The sequence below is a fragment of the Taeniopygia guttata genome, chromosome 19 (assembly GCF_048771995.1).
Source record: "Taeniopygia guttata chromosome 19, bTaeGut7.mat, whole genome shotgun sequence".
In the NCBI taxonomy this organism is placed as follows: domain Eukaryota; kingdom Metazoa; phylum Chordata; class Aves; order Passeriformes; family Estrildidae; genus Taeniopygia; species Taeniopygia guttata.
The window spans coordinates 3,625,113-3,646,339 of record NC_133044.1 but is presented as its reverse complement, the minus strand read 5'-3'; the positions used below and the strand labels follow the sequence as shown (position 1 = coordinate 3,646,339).

General features: G+C 60.9%; 1 protein-coding gene across 4 annotated transcripts in view; it reads left to right on the top strand.

Moving 5' to 3' along the window:
• ABR (ABR activator of RhoGEF and GTPase) overlaps positions 1-20,671 on the top strand; it is a 37,861-nt gene extending 17,190 nt beyond the window's left edge. For 3 of the 4 annotated variants that reach the window (XM_030288192.4, XM_030288193.4, XM_030288194.4), the window contains 21 exons: positions 1,431-1,535; positions 1,960-2,145; positions 2,551-2,658; positions 3,260-3,320; positions 5,341-5,393; positions 5,492-5,632; positions 5,976-6,097; positions 6,212-6,377; positions 6,490-6,612; positions 6,686-6,761; positions 6,907-7,011; positions 7,496-7,570; positions 7,716-7,813; positions 7,925-8,056; positions 14,943-15,002; positions 15,096-15,205; positions 15,456-15,595; positions 16,036-16,170; positions 16,426-16,531; positions 18,088-18,235; positions 18,365-20,671. In XM_030288192.4, coding sequence (XP_030144052.2) covers positions 1,431-1,535; positions 1,960-2,145; positions 2,551-2,658; positions 3,260-3,320; positions 5,341-5,393; positions 5,492-5,632; positions 5,976-6,097; positions 6,212-6,377; positions 6,490-6,612; positions 6,686-6,761; positions 6,907-7,011; positions 7,496-7,570; positions 7,716-7,813; positions 7,925-8,056; positions 14,943-15,002; positions 15,096-15,205; positions 15,456-15,595; positions 16,036-16,170; positions 16,426-16,531; positions 18,088-18,235; positions 18,365-18,454 — 2,340 coding nt within the window. In that variant the 3' untranslated portion in view covers positions 18,455-20,671. Of the gene's footprint in view, positions 1-1,430; positions 1,536-1,959; positions 2,146-2,550; positions 2,659-3,259; positions 3,321-5,340; positions 5,394-5,491; positions 5,633-5,975; positions 6,098-6,211; positions 6,378-6,489; positions 6,613-6,685; positions 6,762-6,906; positions 7,012-7,495; positions 7,571-7,715; positions 7,814-7,924; positions 8,057-10,632; positions 10,958-14,942; positions 15,003-15,095; positions 15,206-15,455; positions 15,596-16,035; positions 16,171-16,425; positions 16,532-18,087; positions 18,236-18,364 lie in introns of those variants that run through there. The other variant, XM_030288195.4, reaches the window with a different exon arrangement.
• The last annotated feature ends 556 nt before the right edge of the window (positions 20,672-21,227 follow it).

Sequence of the window (21,227 nt, the reverse complement as noted above, 5' to 3'; positions counted from 1 at the left end):
AGGGGGGTGCAGAGCCACACGTGCTGCAGGGTGGGAGCTGCGCCACTCAGCAGAGCCGGCACCGGATGCTCAGGAAGGGGCTCGTTTTACACTCTGCCCCATTTGCTCGGCTGTTGGCCGATTCCCACACTTGGCCACCAGAAACCCCTAAACAGTCCCAAAACGGAGCTGTGGGGTGGACCTGGGGAGACCCCTGTGCTGGCAGGTACAGCTCAGCATCCTTCTCATGCCCACCCTGCCAGGGTGCCTGGGTGCTGGAAGAGAGCTCTGGCCCTGCTCTTCCTGGGGTCCCTGCATGGGGCAGCCACACGGTCCTGATTAAGGGTCACTGCTCTGGGTCACGGGGGTCCAGCTGGCATCGTCCCCGTGGGGTGTGTGGGCCCCGAGCGTGGGTGGGCCCCTTATCTCCTGAGCTCCTGCGCAGGGCCCAGGCTGGGGAAGCAGGAAGAGCCCGTGACTAATGTGTGGCAAAGAGCCCACGAGCTCCTGGTGAATAAAACTGCCCCCCCGTGCACCCTCCTGCTGCGCTGGTCACCGTGGCCTTAACGGGGCAGCCTGGCAGGGTGGACACGCTGTTGTCCCAGCAGTGCCCAGGGCTGGCTGATGGACACTAGAGTGGGGCAGGGAGATGCTGATCCTCAGCCATGCCCACCATGGGGCTGTGCCCCCCAGGTGTTTGCAGCTGCCACCTCCCCTGGCACAACAGCCAGGGCTGGCATGGGCAGAGGTGAGACACGTCCTCCCCAAACCATCCTGAATGTCCCAGAGTGATGCCCCCATGGCTCTGCTTGGCCCCTGTCTGGGTGGCAAAGCCTGGTCCTCAAGTGTGACTTTTAAGAGGAGAAGCCAAGGTGTGACCAAGGATGGTCCAGGGGCTGGAATATCCACGCCTGGGCACTGGCAGAGCCTCGCTGAGGGTCCCAGAGCCCCCCCAGCCCGGCCATCTCCCTGCCATGAGGGTCAGAGCGCAGGAACATCAGTGCTGCAGCAGACCTGGGTGCTGGGACATGCCCTGGTGCCCCTGGGCGGTGCCGGCTGGGGTGGCACTTCCCAAGGGAAACCTCAGCCGAGGGAAAGGGTGGTGCTGCACCACGTGGGACCCATCCAGTGCCAAGCATGATTTCACTGGGCGTCTCTGGACTCTGCCCTGGAGAGTCCTGCCATGCCGTGCGCCACCCTGGAGCGCTGCCAGCGGCACCGGGCTCCTGGCCAGCCCGGAGCAGGGAGGGGACAGGAGCCAGCGCGGCAGCTCGTGGCTTCCCCAGCTGGCTCCAGACGGGCTCTGTGGCCCATCGGGCACATGCCCACGCCTTGCCACTGAGCTTCCCCAACACTGGCCATGTGGGGATGCCAGGAAGGGGCTGGTGGGATGAGGAGTCTCCTCCTGTGCCACTTGCTGGCTCAGCCAGGCTCCTTGCTGTGTCCCACAGGGCGAGCGGGAGGCCGGCAAAGGCCTGGAGATGCGGAAGTTGGTGCTCTCCGGTTTCCTGGCCAGCGAGGAGATCTACATCAACCAGCTGGAGGCCCTCTTGTTGGTGAGCACAGCCCCCAGGCTGGACAGCCCCTCCAGGGATGGATGGATGGATGGATGGATGGAGTAATTTTTTCCTGGGTGGCTTCCCCCAGCCATGTCAGCATGAGTGGGAGCAAAGCTCCAGAAGCCACACCGGGCCAGCTTTTCTCTGTCTACCCCCATCTCACCTCCCTCGCTGCCCATGTCCCTGTTGGGGACATATTTATAGCCCTGTTTCCTCTTGTGGACTTGCTGACCTTCAGGGCGAGACGCTGTTGCACAACACGTGCGGGGAAGTCTGAGGATGAACGAGCCTGGAGTGCCCCTTGGTCCAGCTGCCAGCCCTGGTCCAACTGTCCCAGGCAGCCCTCACTGCCAGCTCAGATCCTCCTCATCCCCAGTGTTCTCCTCTTAGCCCTCATCTCAGACTCTCCCTTCTTTGGCAGCCCATGAAGCCGCTGAAGGCCACGGCCACCACGTCGCAGCCTGTCCTCACCCTCCAGCAGATCGAGACGATTTTCTACAAGATCCAGGATATCTATGAGATCCACAAGGAGTTCTACGACAGCCTGTGCCCAAAGGTGCAGCAGTGGGACAGCAATGTCACCATGGGCCACCTCTTCCAGAAGCTGGTATGCACCTTCCCTGGGTCTTGCTCCACTTGGAAGAGGAGAAGGGCTGGAGCTGTGATGAGTTTGGAGTTGTGATGCCTGCAGGGGCTGTGCCCATGGATGCCATGACCGTGCTGGGGCGAGGAGAAGGAGAGGCCAGGTTGAAGGGCTGTAGCTTCAGCTTCTGCTGTCCAGGCACTTGTTATCTCTCTGCTGGATTTTGGAGGTTTATGGAAGCACAGGCTGGGCAGGAGCCCCACCATCCTGCCCTGAGCAGGAGCCAAGCATGTGACCCCCAGCTGGCTGAGTGTCCTGCCAGGAGGGGACAGCTCTGGGAAGTGTCACCTCAAGGGCTGCCTGACCCCTTGGGTGCTGTGGGGGGCTTCAGCACCCTGCTGGTTCTTGGCTAACCCCCACTCCCCACAGGCCAGCCAGCTGGGGGTCTACAAGGCCTTTGTGGATAACTACAAAATCGCATTGGAGACGGCAGAGAAGTGCAGCCAGAGCAACTACCAGTTCCAGAAGATCTCAGAGGTAAGCTGGGATGGGGCTGTGCCAGTGGGACAGGGCTGTGCCTGGGCTGGCCCTGCACAGGGGAGAGAATACTGTCCTTGTGGCTGAGCTGACAGTGTCTGCCCCGTGGAGATGCTCTCCCTGCCCTGGGGACTCGCCAGGACTGTCCCCAAGGGCTGGGCCACTGGGGGTTCTGTCGTGGTCTTTTGGGCATTGCAGGAGGTTGTCTCCACTTGTACAAGCTCAGGTTGGGCTCAGCCTGTGCTGTCACCACCCCATGCAGTGTCAGTGAGTGCTGGGCACCTGTGGCTCACCTCCTGCTGCCTGCATCTCCGTGCCTGGATGCCCCTTCAGAAATGGGCACCTCCATGGCTGCAGCCTGGGTCCCCTGGTCCTGTTCAGCTTGGTGGCACCTGCTGGGCACAGCCAGAGCTGCTCCCAGCCAGGCAGGAACCCACACTCCTTCACCCAGCACCCGTGTGTGGCTTCCAGCATGGCCAGGCTGGGGCCAGGGGCAGATACCGGGGTGCGGGAAGGGTAGGGGGGACCCCACGACCTTGAGCCACGACCTTCCCCCACCCCAGCCCCCACGGGCTGTGCTGATGGGCCTTTCCCTCCCTAGGAGCTGAAGGTGAAGGGCCCCAAGGACTCGAAGGAGAGCCACACGTCCGTCACCATGGAGGGTAGGGCGGGCGTGGGGAGGGGGAGCAGCCTTGTGTGTGTGCGTGGGTGAATTACCGAGCCCTTTGTGTGCCTGGAGCCGGCGGGGAGGGGGGGTCGCGGCTCTTTAGGATGCTGGGGGTGTGCTGCAGCCCCCCACCCCCTGCCCAGCGCTCCTCCCCACCCGCGGCCGGAGCGGTGCCGCAGCCGGGCTGAGCTGCTGCGGGGCGGCAGCGATGGCTGCGTGGAGACGGGGCTGCCATGGAAATCCTCCTCATTGTCCGGCTCTGCTGTAACTGCACCTACGGTGAGGCCAGGGGGTGCAGCTCCGATTTGGGGGTGCCGGGAGGGAGAGATGCCGCGGGGTCTGTGCCGTGGGGGGGGTGGAGGATGCGTCGTGCTCTGCAGGCTGAAGTTGGGAGCGTCTTTGTTCCAGGCTGGATTGAGTCATCTTGGCTCCGGCACACGCAGCCACGCGTTTGCCATCCCCGCCGGGCAGGGGCTCTGCCAGTGATGGGACAGGAGGAGTTGGGGTGGGCAGGGAGATCCTGGCCTGGGGGACCCCCTTGTCTCCGCTGTGCTGTGTGGATGGTGATGGGGAGGGGTCTCCACCTGCCCCAGCGTCGTGTGGCTGGAGGGAGAGGCACAAGGCATCCGTGCCTCTGCTGCCCATGGCTCCCAGGCTGGCAGGACTGTGTGCACAAGGAGCCCCTTGCTCCTCTGGTGTGCAGGGGCTCCCCGAAGCTTTGTGTGTGTCTGTAGGGATGGCAGCAGGAGGGTCCATCCTTCCCGTGGGTCTAGGATGGTGGAAAAAGGGGACACCCCGCCTGTCACCTTTATTCCTGAGCAGGGTTCTTGCTGGCTGTCACAGGGGGCAGGGATTCTTGTTTTACTGTCTGGCATGGAGCTGTGGGGGTGCAGCCTCTGGTTAGGGTTCAGCCTGGCATTGTCACCTCCTGAGCAGAGACCCCCTGCTCACCCTGTCCCAGGACTGGGTGCAGCACCCTCTGGGGTCCCAGGGGTGAACCCCCACAACAGCCCAGGCTGAGAAGGTGGCACCTTTCCCTCCTCTCCCATGGCCCAAAACCTGCCTGCTCTCAGCCCTGGCAGTTTGGGGAAGTGCTCCAAAGTGAAGGGAAACCCCAGAGGCATCAGCCTGGCTGGAAGCAGCCTGGGGAGACATGAATGTGGCCGGGCACAGGGAGCAGCACTGTGAGTGGGCTCTGTGCCTTTGCCTGCCCATACAGGTGGGGAGGAGGAGAAGGGTCTGTCTGCTTCCACTGAAATGTGCCTCTGAAGAGCCTCTGGGGCTGTTTCCTGCTGGGAGGGTGTGTGGCAGGGGAAAGGGGCTTTCTGTACCCCCTGTGTGTGTGTGGCTGTGTGTGAGGCAGCTCTGCCCCCAGTCCTGCAGGCAGGGACGTGGGGCAGGGGTGTGGGGCTGAGGCCTTGGAGCCGATGTTCTCACTAGGTGGGGATTTTGCTGCTGCTGGAGCAGCCTGGGCCCCCTTTGCACCCAGGGCTGGCTGGGGTGGTGCAGAGAGGTGGGTACAGGATGTGCCTTGGGGTGACAGAGCCCGGTGAGGGACAGGACCCATAGCTGAGCTAAAAGGGAAACTGAAAAAGCTGCTGAGGGTGAGGAGCCGCTCTTCCGCTCCACAGCCACCGCACAGCCAAGCGTGGGTGCAGCCCTCCCGAGGAGGCCCTGCCCTCCAGAGGGCTGTCCCAGTGCTGTGCTGCCCTAGGTGTGGTGGGACATGCTGTCCCCACTGCCCATGGCCGCACAGCAGCCTGGCTGTGGCTCCTTGTGCCTCGGCACAGCAGGGCACGGGGCTGTGGCAGTGCTGGCTCCCCCTCCTCCGGCACTGCCACGATTGTCAGCTGTGCAGGACACATCTCAGATGCTTGCCCAGGGCTCTGTGCAGACCAGGGAGGCTCTCTGGGCATCTGGGCTCCCCTCCTTGCCCCTGTGCTCTCTGTGACAGGCGGGAGAGGGGCCAGGGCTCCAGCCACAGGTGGCTGCTGACACTTTGTCTCTCCCCTCAGCGCTGCTGTACAAACCCATCGACCGGGTGACACGGAGCACCCTCGTCCTGCACGTGAGTGTGACACCAGTGCCACGGGGATGCTGGTGGGCTCTGAGGGGTCTCCAGGTTGGGTGATTTCAAGCTGCTAACCTGTGCCTGTCTCCTTCCAGGACCTCCTCAAGCACACCCCAGCTGACCACCCTGACTACCCGCTGCTCCAGGACGCCCTCCGCATCTCCCAGAACTTCCTCTCCAGCATCAATGAGGACATCGACCCCCGGAGGACAGCAGTCACCACCCCCAAGGGCGAGGTGAGCCTGTGGGGTGGGCAGTGCCTGGGCACAGGGTGAGGGCTGAGCCCTCTGCCAGCCCCTGGCTGGTGTCAGTGCCCTGAAGAGCTCCTTAGTACCTGGGTAGGAGTTGGAGAGGCTCCTCCAGATACAGTTCCAGGTACAAGATTAGGGCTCTACCCAGTCCTTGCTGCTTGCTGGTGCCTTATTAAGCATAAAGGACATGGACCTCCCCATGCCACCATGGACCTCCCCATGCTCCTGGTGGCTGAGCCACAGAGAGGGACAGGATTGTTGGCCTTTCCCCATGGATTGCTGGCCTTTGCTGCCTGCCTGCCCTCATGGCAGCCCCTCTGGCCCACAGACCCGGCAGCTTGTCAAGGATGGCTTCCTGGTGGAGCTGTCGGAGGGCTCGCGGAAGCTGCGGCACGTCTTCCTCTTCACCGACGTGCTGCTCTGTGCCAAGCTGAAGAAGACAGCAGTGGGGTAAGGAGGGTGCTGGGGAGAATGTGCCACAACCCCGCCGTCCCTCAGTGAGCCGGGGGAGGTGCCAGGGAGGGGGCCAGGCATCAGTGACCATCAGTGACACCCTGGCTGCAGGAAGCACCAGCAGTACGACTGCAAGTGGTATGTGCCCCTGGCCGACCTGGTGTTCCCCTCGCTGGAGGAGTCGGAGCACTGCCCGCAGGTCCACGTCATCCCTGACCACGAGCTGGAGGACATGAAGATGAAGATCTCAGCCATCAAGAGCGAGGTGCAGAAGGAGGTGAGAGAAGGGTGTGGGACTTGCTCTTGGTGTGGGTGCCTTGCTCTGGATCAGGGGTGGGTCCTGGGGGACAGGAACTCCTCTGAAAGGTCCTCTCTGCTCCCCCCTGCAGAAAGCCAACAAGGGGCAGAGCCGCGCCATCGAGCGCCTCAAGAAGAAGATGTTTGAGAACGAATTCTGGCTGCTCCTCAACTCGCCTGCCATTCCCTTCCGCATCCACAACCGCAACGGGAAGGTGAGGAGGGCAGGCAGGGGCCGGGCTCAGCCCTGCCTGCACACAGCCTGCCACACCTCCCTCTCTCTCACAGAGCTACCTCTTCCTGCTCTCCTCTGACTACGAGCGGTCCGAGTGGAGGGAGGCCATCCAGAGACTGCAGAAAAAGGGTAAGTCTGGGGCTGCCAAAGCCCTCCTGGGGCTCCTGGCCTCCCCAGAAGCCGCAGGGAAATCCTATAGGATCTCTGCCTAGCGCCCTCCAGTCTCTTTGACCAGCACTGGCTGCGTCCCTCTGAAGCTTCTGTCCTCTCCCAGACCTCCAGGCCTTTGTCCTGAGCTCCGTGGAGCTGCAGGTGCTCACAGGATCCTGCTTCAAGCTGCGCACTGTCCACAACATCCCGGTCACCAGCAACAAGGACGGTGAGTGGCTGGATGCTGCTTTGCTCGGGATGATGCCGGGCAGGAGCTGTGGGGTCCCTGAGCTGGGGCGGGGACTCTGCTGTGCAGGGGACAGCTTCCCACCAGGTGGCACTGCTGGAGCAGCGTTGGGCTCCCCGGCAGCGCAATCCCGGCTGCAGCACCGGGCTCTCAGCTTTTGGGCTGGGCTGGGCAATCCCAGCTGCTTTTGGGCTCTCTCCAGCCCGTGCCATGGACTGGGCAGGACCAGTGTGCCCAGGGTGAGACCCAGTCATCCCCACTGGGAACCTCCCCCAGGGCTGTCCAGCAGCAGGAGAGCTTGGGATGTCTGTCAGTGGGGGATACAGAATTTAGAGATGTCCCTCCAGGGGCTCAGGGGATTTGGGTGTCACTGCAGGCACCGTGACTGCTGTGGCAAAGGTGGCAAAGGCTGCCTTGGGGATGGCCAGCCCCAGGCCCTGACACAGCCTCTGCTCTCCTGCCACAGATGACGAGTCCCCAGGGCTTTATGGATTCCTGCACGTCATCGTCCACTCTGCCAAGGGCTTCAAACAATCAGCCAGTAAGTGTGGGTGCCCACCCTGCTTGGAGGGGCCGGTGGGCTCAGAAGAGTTGGGGTCCAGCACGTGGCCCTGCTCTGCCCACAGTGGTCCCCTGGGAGATGGTGAGGGTGTTCCTGGGGTGCTGAGCAATATCTGCTCCCCCAGATCTCTACTGTACACTGGAGGTGGACTCCTTTGGCTACTTTGTCAGCAAAGCCAAGACCAGGGTGTTCCGGGATACCACGGAGCCGCAGTGGAATGAGGTGAGGGAGGGTGGCAGGCAGGGGGAGGCTGTGCTGCCCATTTCCCTTCAACCCCAGTTTTGGAGCTGCCCTGGGGTGCTGGGGTTGAGCCACCCTCCCTCCACACCCCAGGAGTTTGAGATTGAGCTGGAGGGCTCCCAGTCCCTGCGCATCCTCTGCTACGAGAAGTGCTATGACAAGACCAAACTCAACAAGGACAACAACGAAATTGTGGACAAAATCATGGGCAAGGGGCAGATCCAGGTATGCACTGGGGCTTTTGGGTATCCTCTCACCCAAAGGGAGACTCCTTAGGGCCTGGCACGTGGGCTGGGAGGGTTGTCCTGGGGTGATGCCTGGGGTGGGCAGCTCTGCTTTAGGGAGCAGGGTGCAGCAGTCGTGGGGTTGAAGGCAGTGAGGTGGGCGGGCATCAAGCATGGGCGTGATGGTCCTGGGGCACAGTGGCTGCAGGATAAGGTGGGACAAAGTGAGAGGGGCTTTTGTGGAGGTGACAAAGCCATACCTGCCCTGCAGAGGTGCATCCAGCCCCCAGCTGGGCTGGGAATGTTTCCATTCTGCTGCTCTCCGTGCTGTGGCCCTGGGGGGGCTGCAGGGAGGGGTTGGCAGCTGCCCTAGGGAGGGCTCTGCATGTGCAGCCCCCTGTCCCTCCTGTGTCCCCCTCTGCCACCATCTGCCTTCCCTGTGCCTCCATCAGCTGCTGTTATGGCAACGGGGGTTTCCAGGGCAATGGCTGAGCCGCCTCTGATTGGCGGTTGCCAGGCAGGGAGGATGGAGGCCTGGGCTGCCCTGAGATGCTCCCAGGTGAGCAGGACCAAGAGGATGAAGTGGAGGGCAGGCAGCCCCCAGACCTCACGTTCCCCCTGCAACTACCTTGGCCAGGCTGCAGGGAAGCCCGGGGCAGGGGAGCACAGTTCAGGCTGGGGGTGTCTCCGTGTTTTCCTGGTGGGCAGCCCAGCCTGGCTGCCTTCCTGGCTGTGCTGGGGACAGGGTCACGCCTGGGACACAGCCCTCGACCCAGGGCCACTTCAAAGAGCCCCTCATGGCTGCCTGCTCCGTGGGAAAGCAACTGAGGGCAGGTCCCAGGGGAGCAGAGAGCAGCATGGAAATGCTGCTGGGAAGGGGATGCTGTGGGGAAACAGCACTGGAGGGGGCACAGGGTGGGAGGTGGGGGCTCAGCTTCACCAGTGGCTTATTCATACCTGAAATCACCCATCTGTTGCCCTCTCCCCCAGGAAGCCATGATGTGGGGGTGGCATTGGGCCAAGTGGGAAGGCCAGGGCAGGGAAGGGGCTCGGTGTCCCGCGGGGATCAGTCCAGCTGCGCTCTCGGAAATAGCCTGGATCAACAAACATGAGTCATGCTGGGAGATGCGGGGGTCGGGACAGGGACAGCACAGCCCGTACCCGCTGTGCAAAAGCTGTGGGGGAAGAGCAGGAACGAGAGAAGGCCCTGGGGCTGCTTATCCCAAGGAGGATCTGGATGGATGGAAGAGCGTCAGGGTTAGGGTTGTCCTGACGTCACCCAGAGCCACAGCTCGGCCTCTGCCCCAGGGGTGGGCTTGGTGACAGGGCAGGACAGCTGTGAGCAGGATGGGCAGTGCTGCTTCTGGGGCTCTGGGCTGTAGTCAAACCCCAGAGCTGCCCCCCTGCCTTCTCCCTGAGCCGTTCAGGCAGAGATGCTGCCCTGGATGTTCCTCACCCCAGCTGCTCCCTGGGCTCATCCTGAGCTGTTGCTGGTTCCACATAGCAGCACTGGCTGCTCAGTGGAAAGGTGTGACTCCTGGTTGGCATTGACCCTGTTTTGTTGTTATTAACCCCATTTTCTAAAGCTGGAATGTGCTTTGGTCAGGGTAGGGCTGCTCTGTTTGGCTTGTGTCCCCATGAGGGTCTCGTGTGCCCTGCACTGCAGGGCTCAGCCCAGCTCTGAGCTGTCCCAGTTGCTCCCAGCAGCTGGGCTGTGTCTGCTGGGTGCTGGCAGAGGTGTGTGATGCTGTGCCAGGATGTTGTGGTGGGCGAAGCAGACTGTGAGTGCTTGTGCCCACATTGCAGAGGACAGAGGCTGGATGTGGGCCCCGTGCCCTGGAGGGACAGGCAGTGGGTGCATCAAGGGGGTCTCGGGACCCCCTTCCTCAGCCCATTTGATGCACGGGGCGGATGTGGCTGTTGAAGCAGAGCTTGTGTTGTCACGGGCACGGTGCCTGCTGTACCCTCAGGGAATAGCTGCCTGTCCCTCTGTCCCCTTCCCTGGGCTGGCAGAGGCTCTGGTGGGGGAGATTTGTGATGCTGGAGCACCCCCGACCTGCAGGAAGCCATAGTGACCTGAAGGGACTCCGGGGGCTGCTGAGGGAGGGTTTGGGGGGCAGTGCACCTCAGCATGTCCCTGGGCAGGCTGGGACCCTTCCAGGGCTTCCCTGCCTCCCTGGCAGCGGGGCTGACAAGGACCAGAGTACACAGAGGGGACATGGGGGTACCCAGCTGTCCCTAGGCGTGACAACAGACCCCAAAAACCTCCTCCTGCTCCCAGGGATAGCAGGAGAGGCGGCCTGGCTGCTGCGGGGAGCCGGGAATGCTGCAGCCGCCAGCGGCGCTGCCTCGGGGGCAGGCGGATAACGGCAGAGGGATAACGGAGGGGGATAACGGGGATAACACCGGCGGATAACGGCAGAGGGATAACGGGGATAACAGCAGCGGATAACGGCAGAGGGATAACAGCAAACCGCGGATAACGGCGGCGGGCGGCAGGGCGAGGGTTAAACGCGTGGGGGCCGCCGGGGAAGGGGGGGCTGCCTTTGAGTCACTTCCTCGCAGGGGGAGGGAGGTTTTTTGGGGCTGCCTCGCCAGCCTGGCTCACACCCTGAAGATGAGCCCTGGCCGCTCGCCGCCCCGCCGCCCCAGCCGGGTTCCCCTCGCCGGTCCCCGCTGAGCTCTCCCCGGCAGAAGGGATGCGGATGCTGCGCTAACCCAGCCGCTCCCGGCCACCCTCGTGTCGCCTGCCCGGAGCTGAAGCTTTGTCGCGATGACGGAGGTGTTGGTGCAGCCGGAGGGTGGCCCCGGCCCCGGGGACGAGCAGCCCGAGGGGAAGCGAGCCCCGAACACGGGCGCCCGGCTCTGGGGCAGGGTGCGCAGCAAACTGCTCCGGCAGAAGGTGCTCCGGGTCTGGGGGGTGGCAGCAGGGGACATGCCGGGCTCTGCTCTGCGTGGTGGCCGTGGTTTTTGGGCCGGTGGTTTTGTGGGATGGGGGGTTGTGTTGTTTTGTGTGGAGAGTGAGTGCTGTGGGGTCTGTGCATGGAGCAGGGGGATGTTCGGGCGCTTTGGGAGCACTTAGATGCAGTTGGCAGCCTGTGAGTGTTTGTTTTCCTCCTTCCCTCTCCCTCTGGGTGCTGGCAGGCTCCGGGAGGCTGAGCTGTTTGCAGCAGGGGCTCCTGCAGAGGCACGGCAGGGAACCCCTGCCCTTCCCTGCCCGGCCCTGGAGCTTGCCCAGGGGGCACTGATGCTTCTGGGCTGGCTGGGGTTAGGTTCTTGGGGTGCCACAGCACCCAGTGCCTGTGTCCCCCCTCTGGCAACCCAGGCTTTCCCAGCTCACAGCTGTGTCGCAGCCACATCAGCCAGTGCTGCCTGTCTTTGTGGGAACACAGAGTGCAGGGATGTGCGACAGAGGTGACAAAGGAGGGGGACGACACCCTTGCAGGCTGTCCCAAAAGCCCCACGGGGGACTCTGGGGCTTTCCCTCGGTGGAGTCCCCCTGCCCGGGGAGCTGCTGTGCCCGTGGGGGTCGCTTTGGCAGCGGCGGGGCCGCGTGTGACGCAGTGGCATTAACCTCGATTCTCCTCACAGGGGATTAAGGGGCAGCAGGGCTCTGTGGAGAGGCTGCCCGGCCGCTGTTGCTGGGTCAAAACGTGAAGGGGTTTCATTTCCCATGCCTGTTGTGGCTGCTGGCTTCCCTGGGGCTGGGGGGCAGGATGTGGCCCCAGCAGGTCTGTGCAGGGTCCTGGTGGGTTGTGGGTGCTGCTGCTGCTCCTCGGGTCGCTCTCAGTCGGGGCTGTGAGTTGCTGCTTTTTTGGGGGGCTGTGCTTTGCCACTGGCAGTGGTTGCTGACTTGGGGGCTGCTCTGTCCCACAGCACCAGGGGCTCAGGGACTGTTTGTTCCCTGGGGAGGGAGCTGCTGGCGTGGAGGTCTGGTGAGGGATCTCTTGCCAGGCTGAGGAACCTGTGGGTGCCACGCTGATGGGAAGCAACGCTGGCTGTAGCAGCTCCTCTGGGATCCTGCTCCCCGGGGCCCTGGCAGAGATGACCTCAAAGACTGAGTCACTGGTTTTCTCCCAGTTGCTTCACCTAAGGCTGACAGCTGGGTGACCTCATGGGCCTGAGATGTGAGGAGGGGACATGCCCAGCCTGACAGTCCCTGCCCCACCACAGCTTCCCAGTGTTTGGAGACTCCCACCCTGAGGATTTGGAGCCCTACCAGCTCCTCACCCTGCAGTTCTGGGCACCCAGCTCTGCCTGGGTCTGTCACAGTGCCACGACCTGGACGTGTCTTGAGGACAAAATCCCAGGATGTGGCCTCATCACCTCAAGTCTGGAGTTGTTCCATGGACAAGACAAGCAGTAGGAGAGGAGGGTCAATGCCAGCAGGGCCTCCCCAGAACACAGAAAGTGCTGCAGGACTGCCAGGATGCTTATTGCCTGTTCCTCCACAACCTGAGGTCTTTTCCTACAAACAAACAGCCTTGGATAATTTGGGAAACCAGGATGATGGCACATCCCTGTGGCAACAAAGAGAGGGTGTTTCAGCTCACCATGGATGAGAGCAGCACCACAGCAAATGCTGACCTGGGCATGGATACCACCATGGCTGAGAGTCCCTGAGATGCAGGAGGGAACAGCCTGGAGATGTGCTGGTGACCTGGCTGAGATGTTTCCCCAGGCACAGAGGGGTGTTTGAAGCCGTTTGATCTTCAAAAGAGGAGCTGACATCTCATCCTGCACAATGCTGGCTCGAAGGCTGTTCCCCAGGGCTCCTAGCCCAGGAGTTCCCCTCTGGGATGTCCCTGCATCCTGCTGGAGCAAGGCAGCTCCCTTCAGAGGTGGAGGAGATGGTGGTGGGAGCTGGGACGGGGTGTTTGCCAGCGCTGTGTGGGCAGGAGCTGCCTCTGGCTCTGTGGGTGGATGCTCCTGTCCGTCCTCCCATGGCTGGAGATGAAGTGTTGGATGTGGCTTTGCTTAAATTGAGGAGTGGCAGCATTGTCTCTGCTGCTGCTGCACAGGGTGCTGGCCAGGAGGGTTAGGGAGCACCAGGGCCAGGCCATAGGTGCTGCCCCAGCAGTGCATAGGGACCTGCTCTAGCTGCAAGGGTGGCAGCAGAACTAGCCCAGCTTTGGGCCCTGCTGGCTGCTGTGGGATGATTGTGCCCATGCAGGGGGAAGTGGCTGCAGGGAAGTGACGTGCTCAGGGTAAGGTCTGCAGCAGTGGCAGCAGGTAACCTGGCTTTAATAAAAGCTTTCTTCAGAGCTCTGCTAAAGCCCTTCCAGATGTGAGCTGCCAGGGCCATCAGAGCCAGGGGGACCTGAGGGGTGGGGAAGGGGAAGGGGAAGGGGAATGCATGTATGGTGGCTGCTGTTGAAATCACATCGCAGGGCAGGGAGGCTCCTGACCTGGCTGGGGGATGAAGGGGCTTTGCTGCCATGAGTGGGACAGGGGTGTGTGGGGAAAAGGGACAGTGGCATTGGCTGTGGTGGCTTCATGGCAGCGCCGTGGGGGATGGAGCACTGCAGGGGAGCACAGAGGAGCTGGAGCAGCAGGACTGGGGTTGGCTGTGGTCTGGCTGCAGTCTCGTGATCCCAGTGTCCAGACCTGCTGCAGGGTCCCATGGGAGCCCAGGGCAGCTGCAGCTTTCCTTCTCCTCCTCCTGCTCTCCAGCAGCCGCAGGGCTGGCACTGAGGAAGCAGCATGGCACTCGCTGGGCTCTTCCATGTGCTGGGCTGGAGCACAGGGAGGGCTCCGTGTCAGGAGCCATTCCTGGGCCATGCTGGGGACAGCAGCATTTCTGCCTGGCTGGGGAGCACAGTTTTCCCGTGGCTGAGGAGATGCTTGGGCTCACTGTGACACAGGGCTGGGCATGTGGCAATGCCACTGTGCTGGGTCTCTGCCAAGACCCAGGGCAGCTCGAGCCTGTCTGTGGGACTGTGGAGTCTTGGTGTGCAAGAAGGGACATAAGGGACCCCACAGTGCCCCCCACCCCCATCATGACATGCAGTGACTTTATGGGCAGGGGAACAGCAGCTCCGTGGCTGGAGCAGCAGCTCTGAACATCTTTACACTTGCCCAGAGCATCTCCTGACCCAGCAGCTGCAGGAAGCTCCTGTGTCCTTGCAGAGTGACCCCACGTGCCTGGTGCAAGTGTGGCCTGGCAGCTGCATGTCCCCAGCCCTGGGAGCCCTCACCAGCTCCCATATCCCATCCCCTTCCCCAAGGGGACATTAGGGCTGGGCTGCCCGCCCCGTGCATTACAGGGATCGATGGGGCTGGATCAATACCACCAGCTGGGGACCAAAAAGCCCCAAAAGGCAACTGCACCCACCTGTGCCCAGCCCTGGGGCCCGGAACCCACCACGGCACGTGTCAGGGCCTTGGGAATGCCAGCACCTCTCGCTGCACCCGGGCGCCGGGGCAGCGTCACCGAGTCCCCCGCTAGCCCCAAAGCCAGAAATAGCAGAGCCTGTCATTCCCAGGGGTTATAAATAGCCTTGGCTATGGGGAGATGTTGTTTTTCTGCATGGAAAACGCTGCCCTAGTTCTGTTTCATCAATCTGCCGCCAGAAATAGTTCTAATTTCTTGGAAGTTTCTTGCTTCTCGGGTGCAGGTTAAAACACTGCCTTGCAGGGGCTCTGAGGAAAGGGCAGGACAGGGCAGCTGAGCCCACCTGGCTTCAGGGCACAGCCAGAGGGACCCAGACCCCAAAAGGGAACCTCTCCATCCTCTGGTTATGAGCAGCATGTTGCTCAGGAAGAACATATCCTGTGCCCTACACCATCTGCAGATCAGGGGCTTTGGGGGCCACCAGGTTGGGATGGCAGCAGGGCTGGCACGAGGCTGTGTCCCCACGGAACTCACAGACCATCTCTCCCCACAGCTGGACCCACAGGCCGTGCAGACGAAAAACTGGCACATGGATGTGATTGAGATGAACGGAGTAAGTGGGGCTGGGGGACCCACAGCCCCTCGCTGTGAATGCAGCCCCTTCTTGCCTTCAGGCCAGCCAGGACTCACCCCCTGTCTCCCACAGATCAAGGTGGAGTTCTCCATGAAGTTCACAAGCAGGGACATGAGCTTGAAGAGGACCCCATCCAAAAAGCAGACTGGTGTCTTCGGGGTGAAAATCAGTGTTGTGACCAAGTAAATGCAGGGCTGTGGGGGCTGATCTGCTCTGGTCCCCGTGGGTGTGGGGTTGCACTGCGTCCCCTTGCTCTCACCAACACTGGGGACCTTGGCCTTTGCTCTCTGCTGGGGACTTTCCTGTTCCCTTTGCCATTCCCACCCTTCCCTCCTGCATGCCCATCCTGGCCCTGGCGGGGTTTGCAGGGCTGGGCTGGCTGCCACGGGTTCCCCCGGGAATCTTTGCTGACGGCTCCGCTTCCCGAGCCAGGCGCGAGCGCTCCAAGGTGCCTTACATCGTGCGCCAGTGCATCGAGGAGGTGGAGAAGAGGGGCATCGAAGAGGTCGGCATCTACAGGATCTCCGGAGTCGCCACTGACATCCAGGCATTGAAAGCTGTCTTTGATGCAAGTGAGTGTCCTGGGGGAGCTTGGTGTTCCCAGACCCCTCCCAGCCCTCTGCAAGCCTGGGTTTGGTTATTGCACTGCACATGTGCCAGATATGCCACTCTGCACAGGAAAGGGCTGGGGGTGAGGAGGGACAAAAACACCCAGAGGTCCCAGCCCGTTTGTGTGTCTGAGCTGCTGCCACTCCAGGCTGGTTCCTGGGAGACACTGAGTCAGGGAAACGTTGCAAATGGATTTGCAAATCGTTGTGTGTCCTGTTGCCCAGCCAGGAGGGAATCACTCGGCTTTTCCCAGCCTCAGCCTGGCTAATGGGGCTGTGGACCCAGCAGTGCTGTCCCTGCCCTGCAGCTGGCAGCCTGTCTGGGTAGCTGGAGGGACACAGGGGGTGGAGACCTGGAGGGGAAGGAGGGCAGGAGGCATCACATGTGGGTGCTCTCTGGGCAGATAACAAGGACATCCTGGTGATGCTGAGTGACATGGACATCAATGCCATCGCTGGCACGCTGAAGCTGTACTTCCGTGAGCTGCCCGAGCCCCTCCTCACTGACAGACTCTACCCTGCCTTCATGGAGGGGATCGGTAAGGGCTCGGGGATGGGAAGGGGATGATGCACAAACTCTGTTTGGCATTGCTTGCTCTGGGATGGGAGACTCCCTAGGGTTCTTCCCAGCTCGGCCCGCTTGGTCCTGGCTGTTTTTGCTGGCTCCAGGCCAGCTCAGGGCTCGTGGGGCTGCTCCCCAGTGCTCCGTGCTGGCTGCTGGGAGGTATCTGGCTGTGGTGGGTCCTGCTGCTGCACCAGAGCCTGTCCTGAGCCCTCCCCCTCTTTGCCTCCAGCCCTCTCAGATCCTGCTGCCAAGGAGAACTGCATGATGCACCTTCTCCGCTCGCTGCCTGACCCCAACCTCATCACCTTCCTCTTCCTGCTGGAGCACTTGAAAAGGTAATGGCTCAGGGGTGGGAGGTGCAGGACGGGAATGTCTCACTGCTTTGCCATGGGGATGGGACATGAACAGAGTTAGAGCTGCTGTTTGATTTCGGTGGTGCCTCTGTGCTGAACCAGACTGGAGGCAGATGGTGTTGTGCTGGTGCAGAGCAGGGCAGCAGCCAGGGCTAGCAACAGCAGCTTGGGGCAGGCATGGAGTGGTCTTTTCCTGACCCTTCCAAGAGGGAACAGCTCCAGGTGTGTCCCACTTGCCCCATCTCTCTGGGCTCTGGCATATTTCCCAGGCTGCAGCTTGTTCAGACCCTTCTCTGCTATTGGTGTTGGCTTTCCACATCTTCTCTCCTTGGGCCCTGTAGGATGCTGGGGGGGTCCTGGAGCCATTCTGTCCCTCCAGAGCAGCTCCTGGTGTCCCAGGACCATCGGCTGTGGTGCCAGCAGGGCCTGGGCTGTGCCTGGCCAGTGATCCAGGTCAGCTCTGCAGGGAGCACACGGCCTCTGCAAACATGGAACACTTGGCTGCTGCAGCCAGTGTGCAGCTGGGTGGATGAGCTCTGCAGGGAGCAGCTGGCCTCAGCACCACAGGAATCAATTGAGAGCTCTGCAGTGTCCCCCTTAGCAGGAAAACAGCTCTGTGTCCCTTCCCACCAGTCCAGCAGTAGTCCTTGCCAAACAAGATGCAGCAATCCCTGTCACCTGTCAGCAGCGGGTGGTCAAGAACCAAGGACAGTCAGCTCTGTGGAAATGTCCCAGAACTGCAGGTGACACTTCGTATCAGCTGTCCCAGGGTGCATGCAGCAGTGTGTGGTTTGACAGGCTTTGTCTTGGCCCAGATAAGATGCATCCAAACCTGGGGACTCAAGGACTGGGGTCTGTGAGGACCCAAAACCAGGCACAGGGCTGTGGAAGGGCAGCAGAGCAGAACGCAGAGCCTGGCCAGAATGGGGCTCTCAGCTCATGTTACTTGCATCATGAAAGGTTTTTTTTTTTTTGTTCCTCTGGTTTGGCTAAAACCAAACAGAAAAAGTGATTGATGCTGGGGGAATGGAGAAGGAAAAATCCATTTCCATCCTGAGAACCGGGCACAGCCAGTTCCCACATCTGCTCCCCTGGCTGGGGCTCAAGCAAGCAGCCTGTGCCGGGGAGCACAGCTGCCTCCTAACATGGCAATGTTGTGGTCCCGCTTCCCTCCGTGCTGGCAGGGCTCGCACAGCGTCAGGGCAGGGAGCCCGAGGGGAGTGGGTGCAGGGGCACGGGCTGGTGCAGGGCCCCCTGTACCCTGCAGGCTGGGAAGGGTGGAGGCCCCGCAGTGTATAAGTGAGGGTTTGGCTGCTGCCACATCACACCCGGGGCTCCGGGCCAGGCCCTGCGGCTCCAGCAGAGGCCGTGAAGGGGGCAGAGCTCCCTGCCCTGCACCTGGGCTTTCCCAGGGCTCCAAAGGGCAGTGGAAAGCTGGAGGTGCCCCACTGCTGCTGGGAGAAGGGAGAGCACCCCATGGCTCCCCACCCCTGAACATCATTAGGGGCTGACACTGCCTCTCTCCCTGTACCCCACAGGGTGGCTGAAAAGGAACCTATCAACAAAATGTCTCTCCACAATCTGGCCACGGTTTTTGGGCCAACACTGCTGAGACCCTCAGAGGGGGAGAGCAAGGCGCACCTCACCTTGGCCTCTGACATCTGGTCCCACGATGTGATGGCCCAGGTAAGAGCTGGGTACTGGAGGGGTTCACCTGCCTGAGTAGATTTGTTACTTCTTGCTGGATGGGACAAGCTGGGACGTGGCAGCTCTTCCCCTTTCTGTAGTAACACCCTCCCCATTTACCTTCTACAGGTCCAGGTCCTTCTCTACTACCTGCAGCATCCTCCCATCTCCTTCAGTGAGCTCAAACGCAACACACTTTACTTCTCTACGGACGTGTAGCCTGCAGGCAGAAGGCACCAGCTGCAAACACTCCAGCTCCCTGCTGGGGGACACAGACTGGATCACAGCCCCCAAGGGAGACCAGCCCAGACCCAGGACGGTGCTGCCTGCAGCTCCTGTACAATCATGTTCCAGTGGCCTGGTCCCACCAGGTGACAGGCCCTCTCTGTAAAGTAGTCGTGTCTTATGTCCCTTCTTGTGTTCAAGGATTGTTTTTATGTATATTTGCTCAACAGAAGAGGTAGTGACTGACAAGGGCTGTGGACACAGGCTTCCCCCTTGGCTAGTTTTCTCCTGGACTCCTTCCTGCCCGCTCACTCCTACCAGGCACCCCTCGCCTGAAGCCTGCAGTGCCCCACGAGTGCCTGTTTGCTGCCCAGCTCCCTGCCCACGCCTGCATGTGCAGCACCAGCTCGCTCCGAGGCCGGGAGCTCACGGGCCTCCCTCCCTGGTGACGGTGACAACCAGCTCTGCTTTGGCTTCGCTGCCTGCGCAAACGTTGGACCCTGTGCCTGGATCCTGCTCCGCTCTGAGCAAACCTGCGACCACGAGAGCAGAGGAGCAGGGTGCTGCTTCCTCCCTGCCACGGCTCCTCTGGGTGTGTTCAGGCCAGTCCCCTCTCCAGCCCCGGCCCTGTGCTTTGCCCCTGTGCGTGTGGTGTGGCGGTTCCTCCCCTCGCTGGATTCCGCCTCCGAGCAGCGTTTTGGGGTAACCCCTCACACAAGGCTGGAGCCACAGGTGCTGTGCTGGTCTTGATCCTACAGCAGGCTGAAAGGACGGCCAGCCAGAGGCAGGTTTGCTTTCTGCACCACGGGCTGACCCCATGTCTGCTCTGACACGGATGTAGTCGCAAATTTCCCCAATTTGGAAATTTGGTGGGGAACAGAGTATCTGCTGTACAGTTCTATCTCTGCCAGCCCAGCACTGCCATGAGCACTGCATGCACGTGTGGCACAGCCTGCTGGAGCACCAGCATTCCTGCCGTGGCCATGGGGACAAGGAGAGTTTTTATCCCTTCTTTGCCCTTCCCTGCTGCACTGAGCACACGGCAACACATGGCCCTGCCTCGGTGGCAGCCTGGCTGCCAGAGGCAAGTGCTCTGCAGCAGCTGGATGGTCACCCAGCCTGGGAACCTGCACAGAAGAATGGGAGGAGGAAAGCCTTCATGGCCCTTGTGACTGAAGGCAGAAATGCTTCATTCTGTCTTTCTCCCAAAGTGGCTGCTGCTGCATTAGCCATGCCCAGCCAGCTCAGGTCTGTTAGTGGATCCAGTGACCCCTCCCAAGCTGATGGCTGGAGTTGTCAGGCCATGTCCCAAGGCAGGACAGGCTGCTCCAGTGCCCGGCTCCCGGGACATCCCCCATGCTCCCACCTAGGTGTTGGTACCTGTTGGGACACAAAACCTTTCGCTCTGTGAGCTGAGTCCGTGTTCTTGTGGGAAAAGCCCCCCCACGTCCCCGACTGCGTTGGCCCTGTGCTCTCCTGTGCCAAATGGAGATGGATGAGAAGTGACCAAGCGTGTCCCCCACAGCAGCGTTGCCTTTACCCTCCCAACTATTGGACTGTTCCAGGTAGAGCCCAGCCACCGATGCACCAGGTAAGTGCTCAGCCACCTCCCTGGGGAAGGCAGCACCTGCCAGCCCTGCACCAGCAAAGCAACCAAGGAGGGGAGGTCTCAGTCTCCCTCCAAAGGGCTCACACTCCAGACCCTGCTCCTCTTGACTACCAGCTAAACAGAAGGGAAACAGCATTGCAGAAAATAACCAGGCGTCTGTCTTGGCCCTGGACCCAGTAAGGAGGCCGAGCTTTAGATCTGACTGCACAACGGATCCCTGTGTGTGTCCGATTTGTTACATGTGTCCAAGTCTCTGTCCACGACACTGTCATTCCAGATGGAGACTCTGTACAGCCAAATCTCCCCCTGTGACGGTGGCTGGAGGCCCGGCCCCCACAGCCCAGCACACCAGGCTGTGGCTGTCCCCATGACTGGCATTTGCTTGTCCCTACAGGAAGGAAAAGAGGGGGGTGGACTCTTGCAGCTACAGGTAGAATAGAACTGTTAATTAATATTTGACTTTCAGAAGTTGTTAAGGATATATTTTTGTTTGTGTTCTGTTTCAATTTCTGTAGATTATAAACTTTAAATGGCTGTAAAACCTCGTGAGGAGAAAAAAAATGTTAATAAAAATGCAAAGCCCCGATATTTGCACAAAAGAAGCCCTGTGGTGTTGCTGTTTGCACTAACTGATCACTTTGGCATTACAGCTTCTTCTTTCTGTTGTGGAATTCTTGCTAGCTGCACTTCAAGCCAGTGGTATAAGCACAGGCATTGTGCCAGGCAATCTTTGAAGAGACTTCTTATGGTTTGGGCTACATCCTTGCATTTTGGAGGAAAAAAAACTGGACTGCCTGGAGCCAGCCTGTTTAATCAGCCTAGAATTACTCAAGCTTAAAGTTCAGCTGACTTGCACAGCTTCTGGCCTGAGGATACTGAACAGGCACAGCAAGGGACATCAGGAGATCGGGAAACCTCATCTGATAGATCACATGGTGCTGTCTCCCCACTTCTTTCCATGTGGGAATGGGAACCAATGTGCCTCCAAACTGACCACTGTATCAGCCAAAACACACTGCTAGTATTGCTCTTCCAGGTCAACAAGGCTGTCACTGTTTTGGATCCCTCTTAGTTGTGTGCACTACATCTGAAATGCCACTGCCTCAAAAAGATCAGAGAGAGTGTTTGCCTTTATGGAGTGGCTCAATGAAGGTTTAA